At 42.7% G+C, this 17,851-nt stretch overlaps 1 protein-coding gene across 1 annotated transcript; it reads right to left on the minus strand.

Annotated features, from left to right (window-relative positions):
- Positions 1 to 254: 254 nt before the first annotated feature.
- On the minus strand, positions 255 to 15,420 carry LOC143833257 (sterile alpha motif domain-containing protein 9-like). The gene is given in 5 exon segments (XM_077328851.1): positions 255 to 4,531; positions 4,534 to 5,454; positions 7,125 to 7,167; positions 9,713 to 9,815; positions 14,527 to 15,420. Coding segments are annotated over 4 exon segments (4,722 nt in total). The 5' UTR covers positions 9,716 to 9,815; positions 14,527 to 15,420; the 3' UTR covers positions 255 to 776.
- Positions 15,421 to 17,851: the final 2,431 nt, after the last annotated feature.

A 17,851-nucleotide genomic window follows, 5' to 3' on the forward strand; every position in this document is an offset into this window, starting at 1 on the left:
GTGCTTCAGTTTTTGCAGCTTTATTAACTGTAGGGATGGCTTGGTTGGTTTATGAAAACATTTAATGAAAAGTACAGACCGCTTTAAAAAAAACCCTCTGGCATCTAATGAAATGCCTTGGGCTACACAGACACATTTAATCCTTCAGCCCTATAGACTGGCATAATTGTCTGCTTTTGAGACCATACTGGGGGGAGGCCTTGGTGGGCAGAGAGCTGCTCTATGAGGCCCAAACCCAAATAACACCACAGGGGTTTGATTACCAAGATTTATTAAAAGAAAAAGTGCAAAAGTGTACAAATATAAAAGCTGTGCAAAGCAAGGAAGAAAAAAAGAATCTAGATGGCTATCTGTCATGGAGGTCCAGGTTGAACCCTGTGGGTCTCTAGAGTGCACATAAATAGTCGTTTTCTCTTTTTAAAATCCCCCCATATTTTAAGTTTATTAGAATGAACTTAGAAAAATGTGTTAATCAGAATTTATAAAAGACAGCAGATCAGTCCAAAACAAGCAACACAAAACAATGAAGAACCTGGAGTTAGCAATCCTATTTTTTCTTTTAATCCAAAGGATTTATCTCTAACAAAAAGGACCCCGTATTGAGTCTGCCATGAAAATGCTAGAAGGCGTCACCCCAAGGGTCAGACATGACTCGGTGCTTGCACAGGGGATACCTTTACTTTTTAAAATGATTAATGAGGAAAATAAACTAGTTATTCATGTTGGACAGAAGTTCAGTTCATTGTGGGGGCATTCTGATTTCTGAAAAATACTTTCTATTTTTTTATCTGAATGTGATAGGCAACAAGCCCCAGAAAAGAGAAACCCAAATAAAAGGTTACGTTTTCATTTCCAGGTGGCACAGATTCAAAATGCAAAGGTAGGATTGGAATCTTCTCCGCATGGCCCATCGCAAAGATCCTGCCGTCTTCTGTCCATCCTTCGACTCTTTTTAGGACTTCATGCACTTGGCCGATTTTCCACACGTCACCAGTGTGCCACATTTTTCGCCTCTCATCTAGGGAGCCGTTCATCAATTTATCAATATTTGCTTTGGGCATGATCTTCCTCAGCCCATAGCCTATTCCCAAGAAAAAGTGTGTGTAGGTTCTCTTCTTTCTTGGGGCAACATTCTTTATTTTGATGTCGTGTAAATTCTTCAGAGTATGAATGGCCGACTTTAAGATATCAGCCTTCTCTGGAGTAGAGTCTTTATCCAATTGACCATCAGGCCAGTAGAGCAAGGTGAGCAAAAAATGAGCACTTGCAGGGAATGGCCTTTTCCTTTTAAAGAACCTCTTGCTGAGTTCTCGCAGTTTTGGCAAGTCAAGAATCTCTGAAGAACCAGGCGACAGGCAGGCTAGGGTAATGTGGCACAGAATGTAGTTTATAAGTTCTGCATCCTCTAGATGGTCTTTTTGTGGGTCTTCTGTATAGCAACTGATGATTTTTTCAAGATTTTGAGCTGCTTTCTTGGAATTGGAATCAGACAGCAGTGACAGAATGGTGGTCACATTCCCAGCACCGTATTTATAGAGAGTCATGTTTCGGAGGAGCTGGGTTTTAGCTCTAGCACCACTTTCTTCAAGAAGCTCATCTGAGCTAAAGAATTTTGCATACAGTTTACACTGTCTTTTAAGCCATGCCCGAGGATTATAAACTGGTTCTTCTCTGTCATCATCTTTCTGGTTTTTATCCGTCTGGAAATAACTCAGGTCTTCTGAAATCCAGTCCAGAGCATGGTAAATGTTTTTCTGTAAGCCTTTTAGGCGACCATGAAGTTTTCCCCATGGCTTCTGAATAGCCTCTGGAATATAGTCTGTAAGTAAATACTGGACAAGTTTGGGATACTCGCCTTTTGCATTTTCAGGAAAGACCTCAAGTGAAGATAGTAATCTCAGTAAACGGCAACCTACTTCGACTTCTCCAAAATAACCAGAATTATTCATGCTGTCTTGTTCAGACTTTGCAGCTTGTTGTGCACCCTGGAAACACTTCATAGCTTTCAGGGCAATTTCTATCATTTGAACGATGTCTTCAGGTGTGTCTTCATCTTTTCTGTTGTCCATCATGAAACTAAACCATTTCCTGTACACCTGCCCTTCTGTGTCCAAAATGAAAGAATCATTTGGCAAATGAGATTTGGCTATTTCTGCCCAATATTTTGCATCTTCGTATTTGTCATAAGTATAATGTAATCGGGCAAGTTGCTGGGCAAAGAAGGCGTCTTTTCCCAGGCATTCATAAGCGTATTTTAAAACTCCGACAGCTTTTTCAGGGTTTTCAATGGTGCGCACATGCTCAATGAATGGCGAGAACAGACTATCGACGTTATCGCCTCGGCTCTTCTTATCACGTCTTATGAAAAGATCTCTGATGAACTTTATAAATTGTTCACGCCCAAACCTATGATTAAGCAATGCCTTTTCCTGCAGAAGGTATGTGGCAATTTCACTCTGACACTGATCACCCAATAGATGATTCAGTATCTCCTTTGCAACTAGGTGGTGTATTATTTGAATGGATGAAAGATAGGTGGTGGTTTCTCTCAACTCAATGAAAATTAGTCGTGCCTGTTCACTCAAATGACTTATAAAATCGTATTCCCTTAAACTCCTTTCTTGGTATGCCCCAAGTCCCAAAAAAGCCTCACAGTGTGATAAAGAGATATATGAATTGTGTACATAGAAATTGAGCAAGGCAACATATCTCATCAAACAAGTTTCTGGGGAAGAGAAGTCTATATCTTTGAGCAAGTGTTCTACGAACTCTCTCACATACGTTGTATCAAATTCATTGCTCATGAGGACAAAAGTAAGGATATATTCCAACTTAAACTCTGTCTGATTTTCAAAATGTTCCAGTTTTGTTCTGAACAGGATTTTCTCTTGTTCTGTCAGTCTGTGAGTGACAGCCACTGTATCCTGAGGTGAAACTATACAAAGTTTATCGGGGGCATTGGATCGTTTGCAGCATAAGAGGATGAAAGAAGGCCTGGAGGGATGGCGTTTATTAGGACCCATTGCGTTATCTAAAGAATAATATAAGTCATCCAGGTAGTCTTCATCATAATCTTCCATCAAAAGGAGGACAGGGAGAGAAGTTTTGAAGTCTTTTTCATCATAATGCCGGAAATGGGTTGCATGCTGGTAGACAGTGGCAACAGGGAATGTCCCTTTGATCACAGCACATCGTAAATCCTTCCTTTGTTTCCACAGCACCTGCCTTGCTATGGTGCTTCCTCCACTCCCAGGTTGATGGAACACTTTCAGTTTAGCCACAGAGTGCTTGAACCGACTCCCAGACAGAAAATCATTTAACAGTTTCAAAACCTCCTTACAGGCTTCGCGCTCAATAAGTTCCCCGCACAATCTTTTATCCGCAAGCCAGAGATTTTTCCAGCTAACCTTTTTACCTTGATAAAAAGTTTCATCTATCGCCTTTATTTCTTCTGTATTCCAACAATCCAGTTTGATATCGTCGCACTGGTCTGCACACAGTATTTCAAGAGAATACATTTTCTCTTCTTCCAGAGCAGAAAGTGCACACAGCCCTTTAGTGGAAACTGGCAAATGCCTGCAGTGTGCTGTAGAGGGCAGCATGCTCTGGACAGTGGCATCTATGTGGCTTAGCTTCATGCCTACAATACTTCTCTGTTCCAGGATCTCAACGCTACAGGATGCTTGAGCTAGATTAGCCCATTTTTCATAGTTCTCTCGAGACTCAGCCAGGCACATTATGAAATCCATGCCATTCATTTCACTATAAAATTCATGGAAGGTATCCACAATCGGTTTTTCCACAGGGGACAGTAGAAGGAACAGTACCAGAAAGGATCCCTTTGGGAGGAGTTCTTCACAGATAAAAGATACCGCTTTTTTCAAATATCTCTTTTTGGTTCTAATCCACGTGTTTTCATCACAAGGTTTTTCATTGCCAAGGAAATCACTGCGCCCGTTGCAGAAGATCCAGCTTTTCTTGACAAATAGATACAACTGTTTTTGGAATTCAGTTGTGGTCATCTTGTTGTCATTGGAATAGTTTTGCAAGAAATGGGAAGTGGTTTCGTGGCACTCTTTGTACTTGCTATACAAGCCTGATACATTGGAATCCTCATCAAAGTCAAATACACAGAAAATATTCATGTGCATCAAAAAGTTGATCGAATCCAGGTCTTCCTCTTTACACTTGTTTGTAACTAAAATGTACCACAGAGAATCATTCATATAACTTTTACCGTTTGTCAGTAGAACAGACAATTTCCTTCCTAAATTCTCAGGATCATCTACTAGATGTTCATTATTGAGCAATTCAGCCTTTTCTCTTCTAGCATTTCGGTCTCCTACATTCTGAACGAATGCCACTACATCCTTTACTGGCTCTGAATTTGCACCAGCCCTTTGAAAGATAACTGGCTGTTTCTCAATGTTCACTTTATTACTTCCTTCATTAAATTTCGGCAGACATACTTGAAAGACCGCCCGTTTAACGGTACTAGATTTTGGTTCGATGTCAACTTCCACTACAAAATGTCTTTATCGATCACCTCGATAAACACTGGCGGATGGATGCATAGCCTCACAGCTTCCCGATCATGCGAGTCAAAACACCTTTCAATGTAATCTAAGGCATCCACATACATATCTCTGTCCGTTATAGGTATACCAACAACCTGTCCATGTTGCCAACTCCCATTTTCAACCGCGTCTTTGACTCCAAAGTGAATAGTGCCATTTGTTCGGATGTTCATACAAGCAGAAGCAAATTTCATCACCTCGCAGGCAAACTTTGCTTGCAGTCTTGTCCTGTCCAGTGATGCAGCTGTAGTAAAAGATTTGTATTCATGGCAAGGGGTAATTAAGTCGAGAACTCCTGTTTCTGGAGGGAGGACTGTGTTTTTAACATACTTAAAATCAATATTGTGGCTGTTGAACGGTCTACAGTAAGCCCAGCGTAACGATTCTCCTGGGCCACCTGTATTCATTGTACTTTCTGTTTTGCTAAAAGTAGGAATGCCTTTCTTGCCTGATGGCACTTGTTTTGAAGCTCCATGGGGTAAAGAAGCTGGTTTCACACTGAACTGTGTGCATTCGGTCTCGTCTGCAACTCCTTTTGTCTCTTCAGTGGATAAGTCTGGCTCTTTGTGTTTGGCCTTTTTTCTTGCTTTCTTAGTATTCTTGTTATTCGACACATTAGCATTGTCATCAACTGCTTGGGTGGAATCTGGCCTAGTATTCAAGTCCACAAGTTTTTTTATTTCAGACATTAATAGGTGAATCTGGGCTCCTTTCATGCCCATATGCTTAAGGAAAGGCTCATCTAATACTTTGAGCGCTGGGCCAGTGACTTCCTCTTCATAGAGCTTTTTTATGTACACTTCCTTAATTCCAATGGACGTGAGCCAGCATTTAACATGATTCTCCTTCCAGTCAGTCACAGGTAACTTTCCATAATCTGCGAATAAAAATTGATATAGATCAGTATGGCAGAAACACTATGCTGGCCTTTCTCAGCTTTTTTACTGTGGAGAAAACCCTGAAACATTCTCCAGGCTTCGAGAAACCCCAGAAGTGACATGATTGTGCAGAATATAGTTGGAATGCATAGCTGGGTACACACCCACCCAGGGCCCCTCTCCTTTCGACCCCCTTTTACTATGTTTATAGCCTTGTAGAACTTGGAACCCTGATACTTAGAGGACTACCTAGTTTGACTGCATGAAGTGATTGCGCCCCGAAGAACATTTACTGGTTATTTTTGTGGAATGATGCATTTTTCTTTGTCGGTCTGAGGCGAGCAAAACCTCCACCTTATGTTTTCCCTCTCTTGGCGAAGTACAGGCTGCTATGTGTGCAGGGGCAAGTAAGTGTTCACTAGTGTTATCCACAAACGCTTTATAGATGGTAGACCTAGCTAGACACAATGAGATGGTCAAGTCGTACACCCTTCCAGCTAGATTGGTGCTGTCCGGCTAGGAACAGGGTTTTGGAGGTAGAAACCCATAGAGAAGACTTTTCCTAGAGATTTCAGGACAAGTTTCTTTGATCTGACCTGACCAGGGGGAAGAGAAAGAGAGAGAAATCTCCTGGGAGCAAGGAGAAAGGTCTGTTTGGGGCTGATTCCATCCAAGCAAACTGAGCTCTCTGTTGTGGTCCACTGTAACCCTAAGCAGAGGCTTCTGGGTAATGGGAATCCCTTCGAACAATGGTACCCTTATGCTAACATTCACTAGAGCACTTTCAGAGGAAGGGACAGAGAAACTTCATTCTATACTCTTCTTCTGGATCCCTTGCTCAATCTGGTGCTTTTCTAATGATGATTTATAACTTTAAATGCTTGTAGTGGTTCTCTGTACCACGTTAGGCCCTCATCGTTCCAGGAAAACTATTTTAAAAGGAGTGTCAGGAAGAAAGAGAGAGGCAATCAGTTGACAAATGGCTACTCCCCAATGGAACATGAGTCAGTAAGCTGTCTCCATGGTAACCAGGCACTGGATAGCAGGAAATAGAGTGAGGCCTCAGAATGGCAATATAAGGAAGGGATGGTGGGAGTCCTGGTTCTCTCAGTGGGCAATTCCTAAAAGGCCAAGTGATGGCAGCAGCTGAACCAAGAGAGAAGAAAGACCCTCCAGGTGTTGGGAAAGCCTGGGTGGCACAAGCCAGGTGGAGACCTTGGATGTCTCCTCAGAGGGCAAGGCACAATGGGGCCTGCAGGTCAGAGAGGGACTGTTCTGCCACAGAGTCTGACTCCAGCACTGTTGCTTGTGTCTGGGCTTTTCAGTGGCTGCCCCAGTTCCACAGCACAGGCTTGCTTTGTTATCCTTTTTTAAAAAAGCTTTGGAAGTCAGAAGGTTTAGGAGGAGCCTTTAGGATCACTTAGTTGTCCTTGGTCAGGTTGTATTCAGGAGGGGAGGAGTAAACATCTTTAAAACATGTATTTAATTTACCGTTTAAATAGTTTCATGTTTTTATATTATAATATCTTAAAATCACTTTATCATTGTTACTGAGGTCCTATTTGTTTGGGAGAAAAGCCTACAAATATTGGGAGAAATGCCAACAAAGGTTTTAAGTAAATGCGTAAGCTAAGAAGGGACAAGATAGGTTGTCTGAAGCAATACATACCCATTGTGTCTTTGAAGCTCGTTTCTTGTACCGATTCGGAAAGCTAGAAAGGAAGTTAAAACATTTGAGTTTGCATTCATGTTAAGATCTATTTTGAATTTTTCTGTTGCATGTACTATATCGAAAACAGATTTTGCAACAATACCAACACATATACCCGAGCTGTGCAAATGAGGTAGCAGTATAAAATTGGATTAATTTTATAGGTTGAATCATAAAATTATAGTTAGAAGGGACCTCGTGGGTCATCTAGTCCAATCCCCTACACTATGCAGGACACTGTAACCTGCCACCTCCTTAATCCTTCACATAATCAGCCTCTCTGTCAGATGGCTATCCATCCTCTGTTTAAACATTTCCAAAGATGGAGAACCCACCACCTCCCGAGGAAGCCTGTTCCACTGAGAAACCGCTATAACTGACAGGAACTTCTTCCAGATGTTGAGACGGAATTTCTTTTGAATTAATTTAATCCCATTGGTTCTGGTCCATCTCTCTTAAACTTGCATTCAGTAACTGTATGCTTATTTTCTCAGCTATCATTGGAAGTAACCCCAAAGATAGTTAAAATGTATGGTTGGGCAACATAACTCCCATATCCAATATGCTTTCCTAGGTGTGATGGCTTCCTTTGTGATCTAACTCTGGCCTCACCTGTAAAAATGTCCCATTTTGAGATTATTCTAGTACTAAAGAAATTGGGCTTTGATCACTACTGTGCATAACATTGTGGCGTTGGGTTAGATTCGGTGCGAACAAATATTGTCCAATCCTTCCTTGTATACCTGTGCAATATGCTAAAATGGGTGACGTTATTTATTTATTAATTATATTTCTGTACTGCCACTCTCTTATAAGAGCCTCTTGTGGTGCAGAGTGGTAAGGCAACAGAAATGTTGTCTGAAAGCTTTGCCCATGAGGCTGGGAGTTCAATCCCAGCAGCCGGCTCAAGGTTGACTCAGCCTTCCATCCTTCCGAGGTCGGTAAAATGAGTACCCAGCTTGCTGGGGGGTAAACGGTAATGACTGGGGAAGGCACTGGCAAATCACCCCGTACTGAGTCTGCCATGAAAACGCTAGAGGGTGTCACCCCAAGGGTCAGACATGACTTGGTGCTTGCACAGGACATACCTTTACCTTTACCTTTACTGCCACTCTCAGCGTTTGTTGGCTCGGGGCAGTTCACAAATGTATCATAAAACAATATCTCAACAATAAAAACATCCTTAGTAAAAAATTCCCCTAAAAGCCTAAAAATATTGAAAACAATAATAATGATGAAAGGGCGGTACAAATTTATAGGATTTTCCTTCTAACATTTCTTGTAATTGGCAAAAGATGATATATGTGGCCGAAGATGGTAGACAGGGAAGATAGCGGCTCAGCGGATTAATCCTTAAACCTAAGCCTGGAGGGAAAGGAAGCCAGTTCTTTAAACCCCAGGAGTTCAGCCCAACCTCAACCAAACGCCTGGTGGAAGAGCTCCATTTTGCAGGCCTCCGGAACCTCAGGAGGTCCGTTTGTGTCTGCAGCTCTCCAGGGAGCTCGTTCTACCAGGTAGGTGGAACTGTGACATCTGAGAAATTAGAATTTTCCTTTCCTGGTAACTGGATTCCTTAACAATAGCTTAGTGTGCATGGCAGACAGGCAACCAGAAATTTATTTATTAAATATATATGGGAATTCCTGGTGGCCACTGTGGGATCGTAGGTGAATTTTCTCCAGGCTGGGCTGGATTCTGGAGATGTTTGGTGGAGGGATCACTTGGGCATGAAATTGGGGTCACTGTGGGTGGGCAGGTAGTTGTGAGTTCCTGCACTGGACTAGATCAGGGGTAGTCAAACTGCGGCCCTCCAGATGCCCATGGACTACAATTCCCATGAGCTGACATGAGCGTTTGCTGGCAGGGGCTCATGGGAATTGTAGTCCATGGACATCTGGAGGGCCGCAGTTTGACTACCCCTGGACTAGATGATCCTGGAGGTTCCTTCCAACTCTGTGATTCTATGATATACTGTTTCTCTGGAGTCGTGCTTGAGCCCAGCTACATTCAAAGGGGCTCTTGCTCTGGAATGATGGCAGTTCCATTGGCAGAGGAGGGAAAAGTGATATTCACTCATTCATCTTTTTTCCACTTTGCCCTCCTCCCAAGGTATCTGCGAGGATCCCCACCAGGAATGCCAATCTCGAGGTGTAACCTGGAGATCTCCTGGGATAACAACTGTTTAAATCAGGCTGTTTAAACAGTGGTATTTATGATTCATGATTTATTCTCTATTTATGTCTATGGGACTGATGGTAACAGCCTTTGCCCACGTGCAATTAAATACTACTACAGCTGATCTCCAGCATTCAGAGATCAGATCCCCCAGAGAAAAGGGCCGTTTTGGAGGGTGGACTGTATGTCATTGTACCCTCCCCTCCCCAGACTCTCTCCCACCCTACCCTATTCCAGTCTCTAGGAATTTATCAACCAAGAGTTGGCAAGCCTAGCCCCAACTCCCACAGCAGAATGTGTGGCTGGGGGGTTTCAGTGGTTGCAGCAGAAGTGAGCAGGGAAACTCTGGTGGCGATTAACCACGCACTTACCATTTGATTCCAACCGTGCTCATGAACTAGCGACAGTGGAAGCCCAAACCAGCTTCATGACTCTTCTCAATATCCTGTTCCACTTTCTGTCCACTTCCTGAATCTAAAAAAGAAAATATTTTCAGGTGCTCAGCACATTCTTGATTTGAGTAGATTAATATTGAAACAGCCAGCCAGGTGAACCAAAGCCATTTTGTGTCTCCTAGGATTTCTTAATTCCACCATCTAAAGTCTGGAGACAGTCTATTTTAGGTGACACATGCTTCGGAGAGAGTAAATCTTCATTTTCTACTTGGTTTAGCTATTCTAAACCAGGCTGTCTGTTCTAATGTTAATGTTTTAAAGAAAAAAAGGTGTGTCTTTAAAAAAACACCTATCCCTCTAGGCCATTTTCTCATGAGGAATCTGCCCCAGGGCAGCCTTCAAATGCTGGTGGCTTTTAGAGCCCCCTCCACATGACATCACCTGCATCATGAGGCTTTCAAGGAACTGGGTTGTGTTTTGGCCATTTTAAAATCAAGGTTAGGGTAATCGCCAAAACTGGATTTCCGACCCTAAATTGTGCATCCCATCAGTGAGCAACCAGGGGCAAGCCGGTATGGAGGGGGAAAAAACGTGATAGTTTCTGCAGCATTATCCCACCCCCGCCCTCCCCTCTCCATTTCCTGCTCTGAGTAATTTAAAAAAATGGAGCAATCTGCATTGCAGTGCAATCACAAACCTACATTGCAAAAGGTGAAATGAAATATTCTTTATAGTATCCACAGTCTTTTTGGTATCAGGCAGGTGAAAACAGCCCCATTTCTTTTTTCTGGAGATGGGAAATGAGCTGAGAAAGGGGGGGGGGTGATCTAGCATCCTTCTCCCGATCATACAGGGGTCTGCGCACTATGTTTTTAAGCCAACCATTTACACAAAATGACTTTCTGGGCTCCAGGGACCATGTTCAGTGTCTCAGAAATCCATCCGGACAGAAATAAAGTGCAAAAGAACACGAATCCCGTCCTCGCAATTTATTTTATTTATTTATCATATTTTTATCCCGCTACTCCCATGAAGGCTTGTGGTGGCTAACAATAAGGGGGGATGCTGTATTTTTCTGGTGTTTCTCCATAGAAATGTGGCAGTGTTGATTTTTATTAAAATTCATCCGTATTGTGGCATTAATGCATAGCAATGAAGAAGTACTTTTAAAAAATTGGGGGATTGAGAGGGGGGAAAGAAAGTTTCAGTCTATGAGATAACTGCTGTTCTGTGATTTTTTTTTTTTTTTTTAAGTTTTAACTGCTGTTCTGTGATTGGTGGCTTTCTGTGATTGACAAGCCAAGGAGCATAGGGAGAAGTTTGTGTTGCTTTCCCTTGCAGCCTCATCAGGAGGCAAAAAGCCACGATGGAGCAGAGGGAAAACGCAGGTGGAATCTCCCATGAGAAGGGCTGCAAATGCAAGGTTTACCACAATGCGTTTGCAAGTAAGAATCCACTCGCATTTTACCTCTCCATGTAGAAATGGTCCTAGTTTTGAACTGTAAAGCTGATGGAGGCCAAAGGGTTAAGAATCCCTCTCCCTTTCCAGCACCACCTGAGGCAAACGGAGGCTGCATAAGCTTCCAATTTACGTTTTATGAGAACTAAATATATTATGTTCCTATTGTCTGTTTCAGTGCAATCCTAACCCTGGGGTAGTCATTTTATCCAATATTAATCTGCACTGCAGGGCTGTGAGGACAAAATGGAGGAGAGATAAATGAGACACAGCATCTTGATGAGCAGCTTGGAGGAAGGGCAGAATAGAAACGTAATAATAACAGAGTAAAATATCTACTCTAAATCACAATAAAACCTGAAAATAATTCTGGTTTCTTGTTATTAATCAATACAATACAGAAGATTCAGAAAACAGCCAATGTATGTTCTTAATCTCTTCTCTGGACGTGGTCTGTGATGTGATTCATGCATTAAGTAGCCAAAAACACAATTTCTCCATTACTGGATCATGGAAGTGAAAACTTATCCCTTGTTACACTGGGCTAGCAGGGCCTCCAAGGGAAGGAGGTCATCAACATATGGGTCAGAAATCATATTATAAGTGCATAGATAATTCTCTTGTGCACTGAAGGGAGATCAACAAATCAGACTTGAGTGTAATAGTTTACATTTGCTGTAGCAGTCAGCCATGGTTGCTCCTCTGGCATTTGAACTTAGCACTTTGGGAGAGGTCATATCATCTCTACTTTGGATGGAAGTCTAATAAGGTAGCAGTGCTTGAAAGATGCTACAGTATGAGTGTGTGGTGTGTTATTTTGGGTGGGGAGCAGAAAACTCAGTTGAAAGAATCTATAGGAGGAAGTTAATAGCAAAGGAAAAAAGAAACATGCATTTCTCCTACAGCTTTTTGAAACTCTTGGGGAACACTGACAGAAAAAGGCAGTTCAACATTCTCAAATCCTCACAGATTTATTGGAGAATTTTGCTATTCTGAGTGCCAAGAACATTACCATAGTTGCTGTAGAATTTTAGGTAAGGTTGAAGATCCCCACCCCCCCATTTCTATATTTCTGGATGCGGGATATTTGAACAGAGAGAGAACCATGCATATGGCAGAAGAGGAAGAGATTTAAACAAACACTTATGCAGGTGTCATAGAATCATAGAGTTGGAAGGGGCCACACAGGCCATCTAGTCCAACCCCCTGCTCAACGCAGGATCAGCCCAAAGCATCCAAGAAAAGTGTGTATCCAACCTTTGCTCGAAGACTGCCAGTGAAGGGGAGCTCACCACCTCCTTAGGCAGCCTATTCCACTGCTGAACTACTCTGACTGTGAAACTTTTTTTCCTGATATCTAGCCTATATCGTTGTACTTGTAGTTTAAACCCATTACTGCAATTTAAACCCATTACTACAATTCCCATGAGCCCCTGCCAGTAAACGCTTATGGGAATTGTAGTCCATGAACCACAGGCTGACTACCCCTGCTGTATAGGCATGCTGTACAGACAAGCTCATAACTTTTGTAGACAAGTTCTCTAAACACATCTAGTTTGGATCTAAACCTCTACATTCAGGGCCATTCCAAACCCGTTCAAAATTGCACAACGGTTGCAAATTGAAATCGCTACTGATTTGCTATTATGCACAACGTCGTTGACAGTCTGCAACACTCCTGAAACCGATCCGCAAAAAGCGCTTTGTTGTAGCGCTTTCAGGGAAATCCCAAAAAGTGGATTCACCCTCCGGAAAGCGCTACACTCTTGCAACCAATCTGCAACACTAGCGGGAAAGTTCTGTGCGTTACCATTGTTGCGGTTTCTGCAAAGTCCCTCCCCCTGGCTCTCTCCTCTGATCTTCCGGCGAAGCGATCGCCATTTTTTCCCCGAGCGGAGATCAACGCATTGGCGAGCCTCTGTTTACCCAGCGAGGCTTCCCTAGCTGCAGTCCCTCCCCAGAGCTGTTTAAAGTCACCAAGCAATACACAGCCCCATTTGCTGGTTTATTTTCCCTTTATTTTTTACTCTATTTACGGCCGAAAATCGTGCCCGTGTGTGTGGGGGTTATTTTTTTTCACTCGGGGGGAAGCGTGGCAACGATGAAACGGCAGCTCAAACACCACCTGCTAGCTAGATGGGTCCCTCCGTTGCAACGAATCAATGCAGATTCGTTGCAACGTGTGTGTGTGTGTGTTTTTAAACTTCCTTAAAGGGAAAGGGGCTTTTCGGGAGCATGATTACGGCCGCCCATTGGCTGCTTGACGGCCAGGGGCGGGACAAAGCTTGGCAATATCGCTTCCTGGCTAGTGATTTTTGCCGAGACCGGAAACCTGTGGGAAACGATAGAAACGCAACTGGATCCCACTACAAAGGCAGGTATGCATAACGACGAATTCCACTATTTAAAATGGCGTTTTTTCGTTCCGCAACCAATTTGCTACATAGATCCTGGTGTGGAATGGCCCTCAGTAGTCATTTACAGCAGAAGTTAGTAGATAAAGCCAAGATAATCATTGCATTGTGGGCATGTATTTCTGGTGGTCTGCACCAACTCGGGTTACCAACCTCCAAAGTGTGCCCAGAGTTCTTCCAGAATTACAACTGACCTCCAGATTAATATGGATCAGCTCCTCTGGAGAAAATGGACACTTTGTTGATGAGCTTCCTTCCTCTCCCTAATTCTCTCCTCTGCATTCCCTAGCCCTGAATCTCCAGGAATTTCTTAGCCCAGAGCTGGCAAACCTACGTGTACCCTCTCAGAAAAAGTTATAATTGGCAGCTTGCTTGTATCCTGTCATTCTTCTCAGCTTAGTCCAAAGCCTTCCTCCATTCCAAGGAGTCTTTGTCACATGTGAGACAAAGAGAATCAAAAGATTCTCTTACGTTAAAGGAAGGTCCGTTGGGATAAAATTTGGCTGAGTAAAACTGAAGAACACATACCGCTGTGATAATTTCTCCCAAGCACTAGCTTTCTGTTTGCTTAGCAGCAAGTTCACTATGCTAAAGAAAAGCTTAATTCCTCATCAGTTTTTAGCAAAGCTATCCCCCCCCTCCCCAGCCAAATATATCCTGCAATGAACTTTAAACTGAAACAACAGCAGCAATTCGCATCTCACCTCATAGTCTGCAAGTAATAATGCAAAATTATTGGGCTGGCACTGTGGACAACCATTTTGCGTTTCTGCAGCAGCAACTCCTGCTCTTGAAAGGAGACGATGTAAGATAACTTGTAGAGATAGAAGCGAAAAGCAGGAAAGTATCGTCTCTTGACTCAGCTGCCCGAAGCAATGACTTCATCGACTGCTCTCGGCTGCACAAAAGGGACTTACCTTGGACAGTGTGTAGAATCCAGAAAAGGTCCCATTTGAGCTTCTAAATGGTGAGGGGGAAAATATTTTCTGCTCCTGGAGAGGGGCTGCTTGGCAGAGAGGAAAGGAGTCACAGGGCAGACATGCCACTGTGTCTACAAGACACTGGGGGAGTTTCCGGGAATCCAGAGTTTCTTGCTGAACTTTTCACTTACCAGATTTAGAAGTTCACGAACAGGAAGCTAAACAAAATATGAGAGTATATTCCCAAACCAAATCTGCTCAAATGGGTTTTGGAATGTATGGAGGTTGCTGTCTTGTTTTCTCCGTTCCTCTGCCTCCAAGGAAGTGAAAATGAAACTTCATCTGTATAGAGACTGGGTGGGGCGGGGGTGAAAGGAAAGCTTGAATTGGTTTGTTCCCAATCATGTAGCATTTGTTTCATTTCAAATAAAAGGAGGAGGATGTAAAATGCAGTAGTTTAATAGTAAGTGGAATGGTACAGCATCAGAAGCAGGGACAACTATTAATAAAATCTAACTGATATCAGGAACGTGAGGAAACAAGGGGAAGAGTGCCTTTTCATAATAATTTGTTTGTCTGGTTTAGTTATTTGTACTCCTACCTATCCCCTATTTTTTTCCCATTTTGGTGTCATAGATGGGTTTGAGAATGACCATCTCTCCAGGAAGTCTTTTTATAGCAAGTATATCTGCTAACAGGCCTTGCTGCTAAAGTATAAAGTGAAGAAATATTACATTAGAGCAAGGGAGAAACTGGGACAGTTAGTGATCACAATGATATTTTTTTCCTTCACTAGATCTGCTTTGGCTTGTTGGTGAATGACAGAAGAGCATGAGATTGATCAGTAGTTGTTTTAACAGAAGTAATGGCATTAATCAGAATTTTAAGATTAAATCCACATATTAGAAAAATGCTCCTTGTGATCTGCTCTGACTTGGGGAGGCAAAGTTTTACAAACAACTAGAGCAGGGGTAGTCAACCTGCGGCCCTCCAGATGTCCATGGACTACAATTCCCAGGAGCCCCCTGCCAGCAAACGCTGGCAGGGGGCTCCTGGGAATTGTAGTCCATGGACATCTGGAGGGCCGCAGTTTGACTACCCCTGAACTAGAGCATATGAACTTAAACATTCCACAGATACAGCCAGGGTTTCCTGGAAGCAATTCTTGCAGTTGAATCCATGCACCCCCCCCCCCAATTGGAACTTACCCAAACTGGACATCTCCTGAGTTTTATTTGGGAAATTAGTGATTTACTTGGGGGCTTAGTGAGAGGCAGGCAACTATGGGACCTCCCCCGGTTTATAATGGGATGTTCCCTTAAGAGACTCTCAATAAACCAGTCAGGTGTAAACTACAAATGTTCCTTATTAGAGAGAATTGAAGAGGCACAGGCATACACCAAAAACACATAAGTGACTCATGCTCCAGAAGTCTAAGGAAAACAAGGGGTGAAAAGGGATGTAATTTTTTTGGGAAAAGGCAATAATTACTGTCACAATGTGAAGAGAGAGGCTCACAGATTCAACTAAATGGCCAACGCTTTGTGGAAAGAAAGAAAGAAAGAAAGAAAGAAAGAAAGAAAGAAAGAAAGAAAGAAAGAAAGAAAGAATAAATAAGCCTATGCATACGTAGGCACTGTATAGAAGGCACCCAGCACACTCTTGGTGCAAGCAAAAGCTTATATCTTGAACAAAATTTTGTTGGTCTTAAAGATGCCACTGGACTCAAACTTTGTTCTGTTGTTGAGACCAACATGGCTACCCTTCTGAATCCACTTGGGCCAATCACTTGGCGTCATCCTGGGACCAGCCTTGTAGAAAGCAAGAAATGATTACCATCTTTAGAAAACAAGTAAAGATTACCTTGTAGAAAAGAAGTAAAGATTAGGGAAACTGTGTAGCCAGCATTCCTCAAACATGCAGAACGGGCCCCCAAGCTGGATTCAAGCTAGTTTATTCAGTCATTTGACATGTAAACGATATTTATACTAGGACTAAGAGCAGTGAAGTTACTTAACAAATATACGTTCTTACTGCATGTTTTATTTTGTATTACTGTATTGTTGTTGTTGTTAGGTGTGAAGTTGTGTCCGACCCATCGCGACCCCAAGGGCAATAATCCTCCAGGCCTTCCTGTCATCCTACTGTCCTCCTACTATATTGTAGGAGGTTTTAAATTCTGGTTTTAATAGATGTATCGCCTCATCTTATGCTGGTCTATGACCGTAATAAAGAGTCTGTCTGTCTGTACTTAACAATTTAAAAAGTGGCAAGATTAAAATGTCACAAATGAATACAAGTTTATTACATGTGAATATTAAACAAAACTGACCATTGCTGGAGGCAAAATACTGAACTGAGAAAAGCTGTTAATATGACCTATTAAAAATATATATATTATTATTTAAACTTTTATTCCACCCTATAGATTCAGCCAACTCAGGATGGCTCACACCATAGTTAAAATCACTTGACTAAATTTCTAAAATGCAAAAATAGAATCTAATTTAGATTTAAACATTTTCAACATAAAATTAAGCTCCAATATTGCCTATAAAATTTCTCGGTCATGCGATTGGGGGGGGGGGAAGGGAAATAGCATGGACCTCCCTAAGGAGTATAGTTTGGTGGGTACAGACAGAGAGGTCACTGATGTCAGATATCAAACCTCAAGCCCTGCAGAACTGTCTGAGGTCCCGCAGGGTTCTGATCTCATCTGGCAGAGCTGGAAAGGCCCTGACTCTGGGAGAGACCAATTGGATCTCTTTGTGGCCAGGGATCCTGAGTAGATTAATGCTCTTTGGGGGACGTAATGGAAGAGGCAGTTCTGAAGATATTAAGGTCTCAGACGGCTCACCTCTGAAGGTGAGAAACAAAACAGATCTGATCCAGTCCTCAATCAGTGTAGGTGGGAGAGCACAGGTTTATCCCCAGGGTTCCAGACTAGCCAACTGCATTCTAGACCAGTTGAAGTTTCCAGATCAGCTTCAATAGTAGCCCTGTGCAGAGTGAGTTACAGTAATCCAGTCTGCAGGTGACTGTTGTGTGGATCAGAGGCTGGGTGCTGACAGATAGGGTGCTCGTTGCTGTGCCAGGCAAAGATGATAAAAAGCCTGGTGGGCAGCGTTTGTGGCCTGGGCCTCCCTAGATAGGCACCCAGGGTCTTGATGGTTGCTGGAATGAAATTCACAAGTGACAAACACAGATGTGCCAGACAGCTTTCCCTCAGGCTTTCGTATTCATCAGGCCACAGTGCTATTTTCAGGAAACTCTTAGCTTTTGTTTCATGTCTCAGCCTTCGCATCTCTGGAATGCAGTCTGC

This window comes from Paroedura picta, chromosome 3 (assembly GCF_049243985.1).
Source record: "Paroedura picta isolate Pp20150507F chromosome 3, Ppicta_v3.0, whole genome shotgun sequence".
Taxonomy (NCBI): domain Eukaryota; kingdom Metazoa; phylum Chordata; class Lepidosauria; order Squamata; family Gekkonidae; genus Paroedura; species Paroedura picta.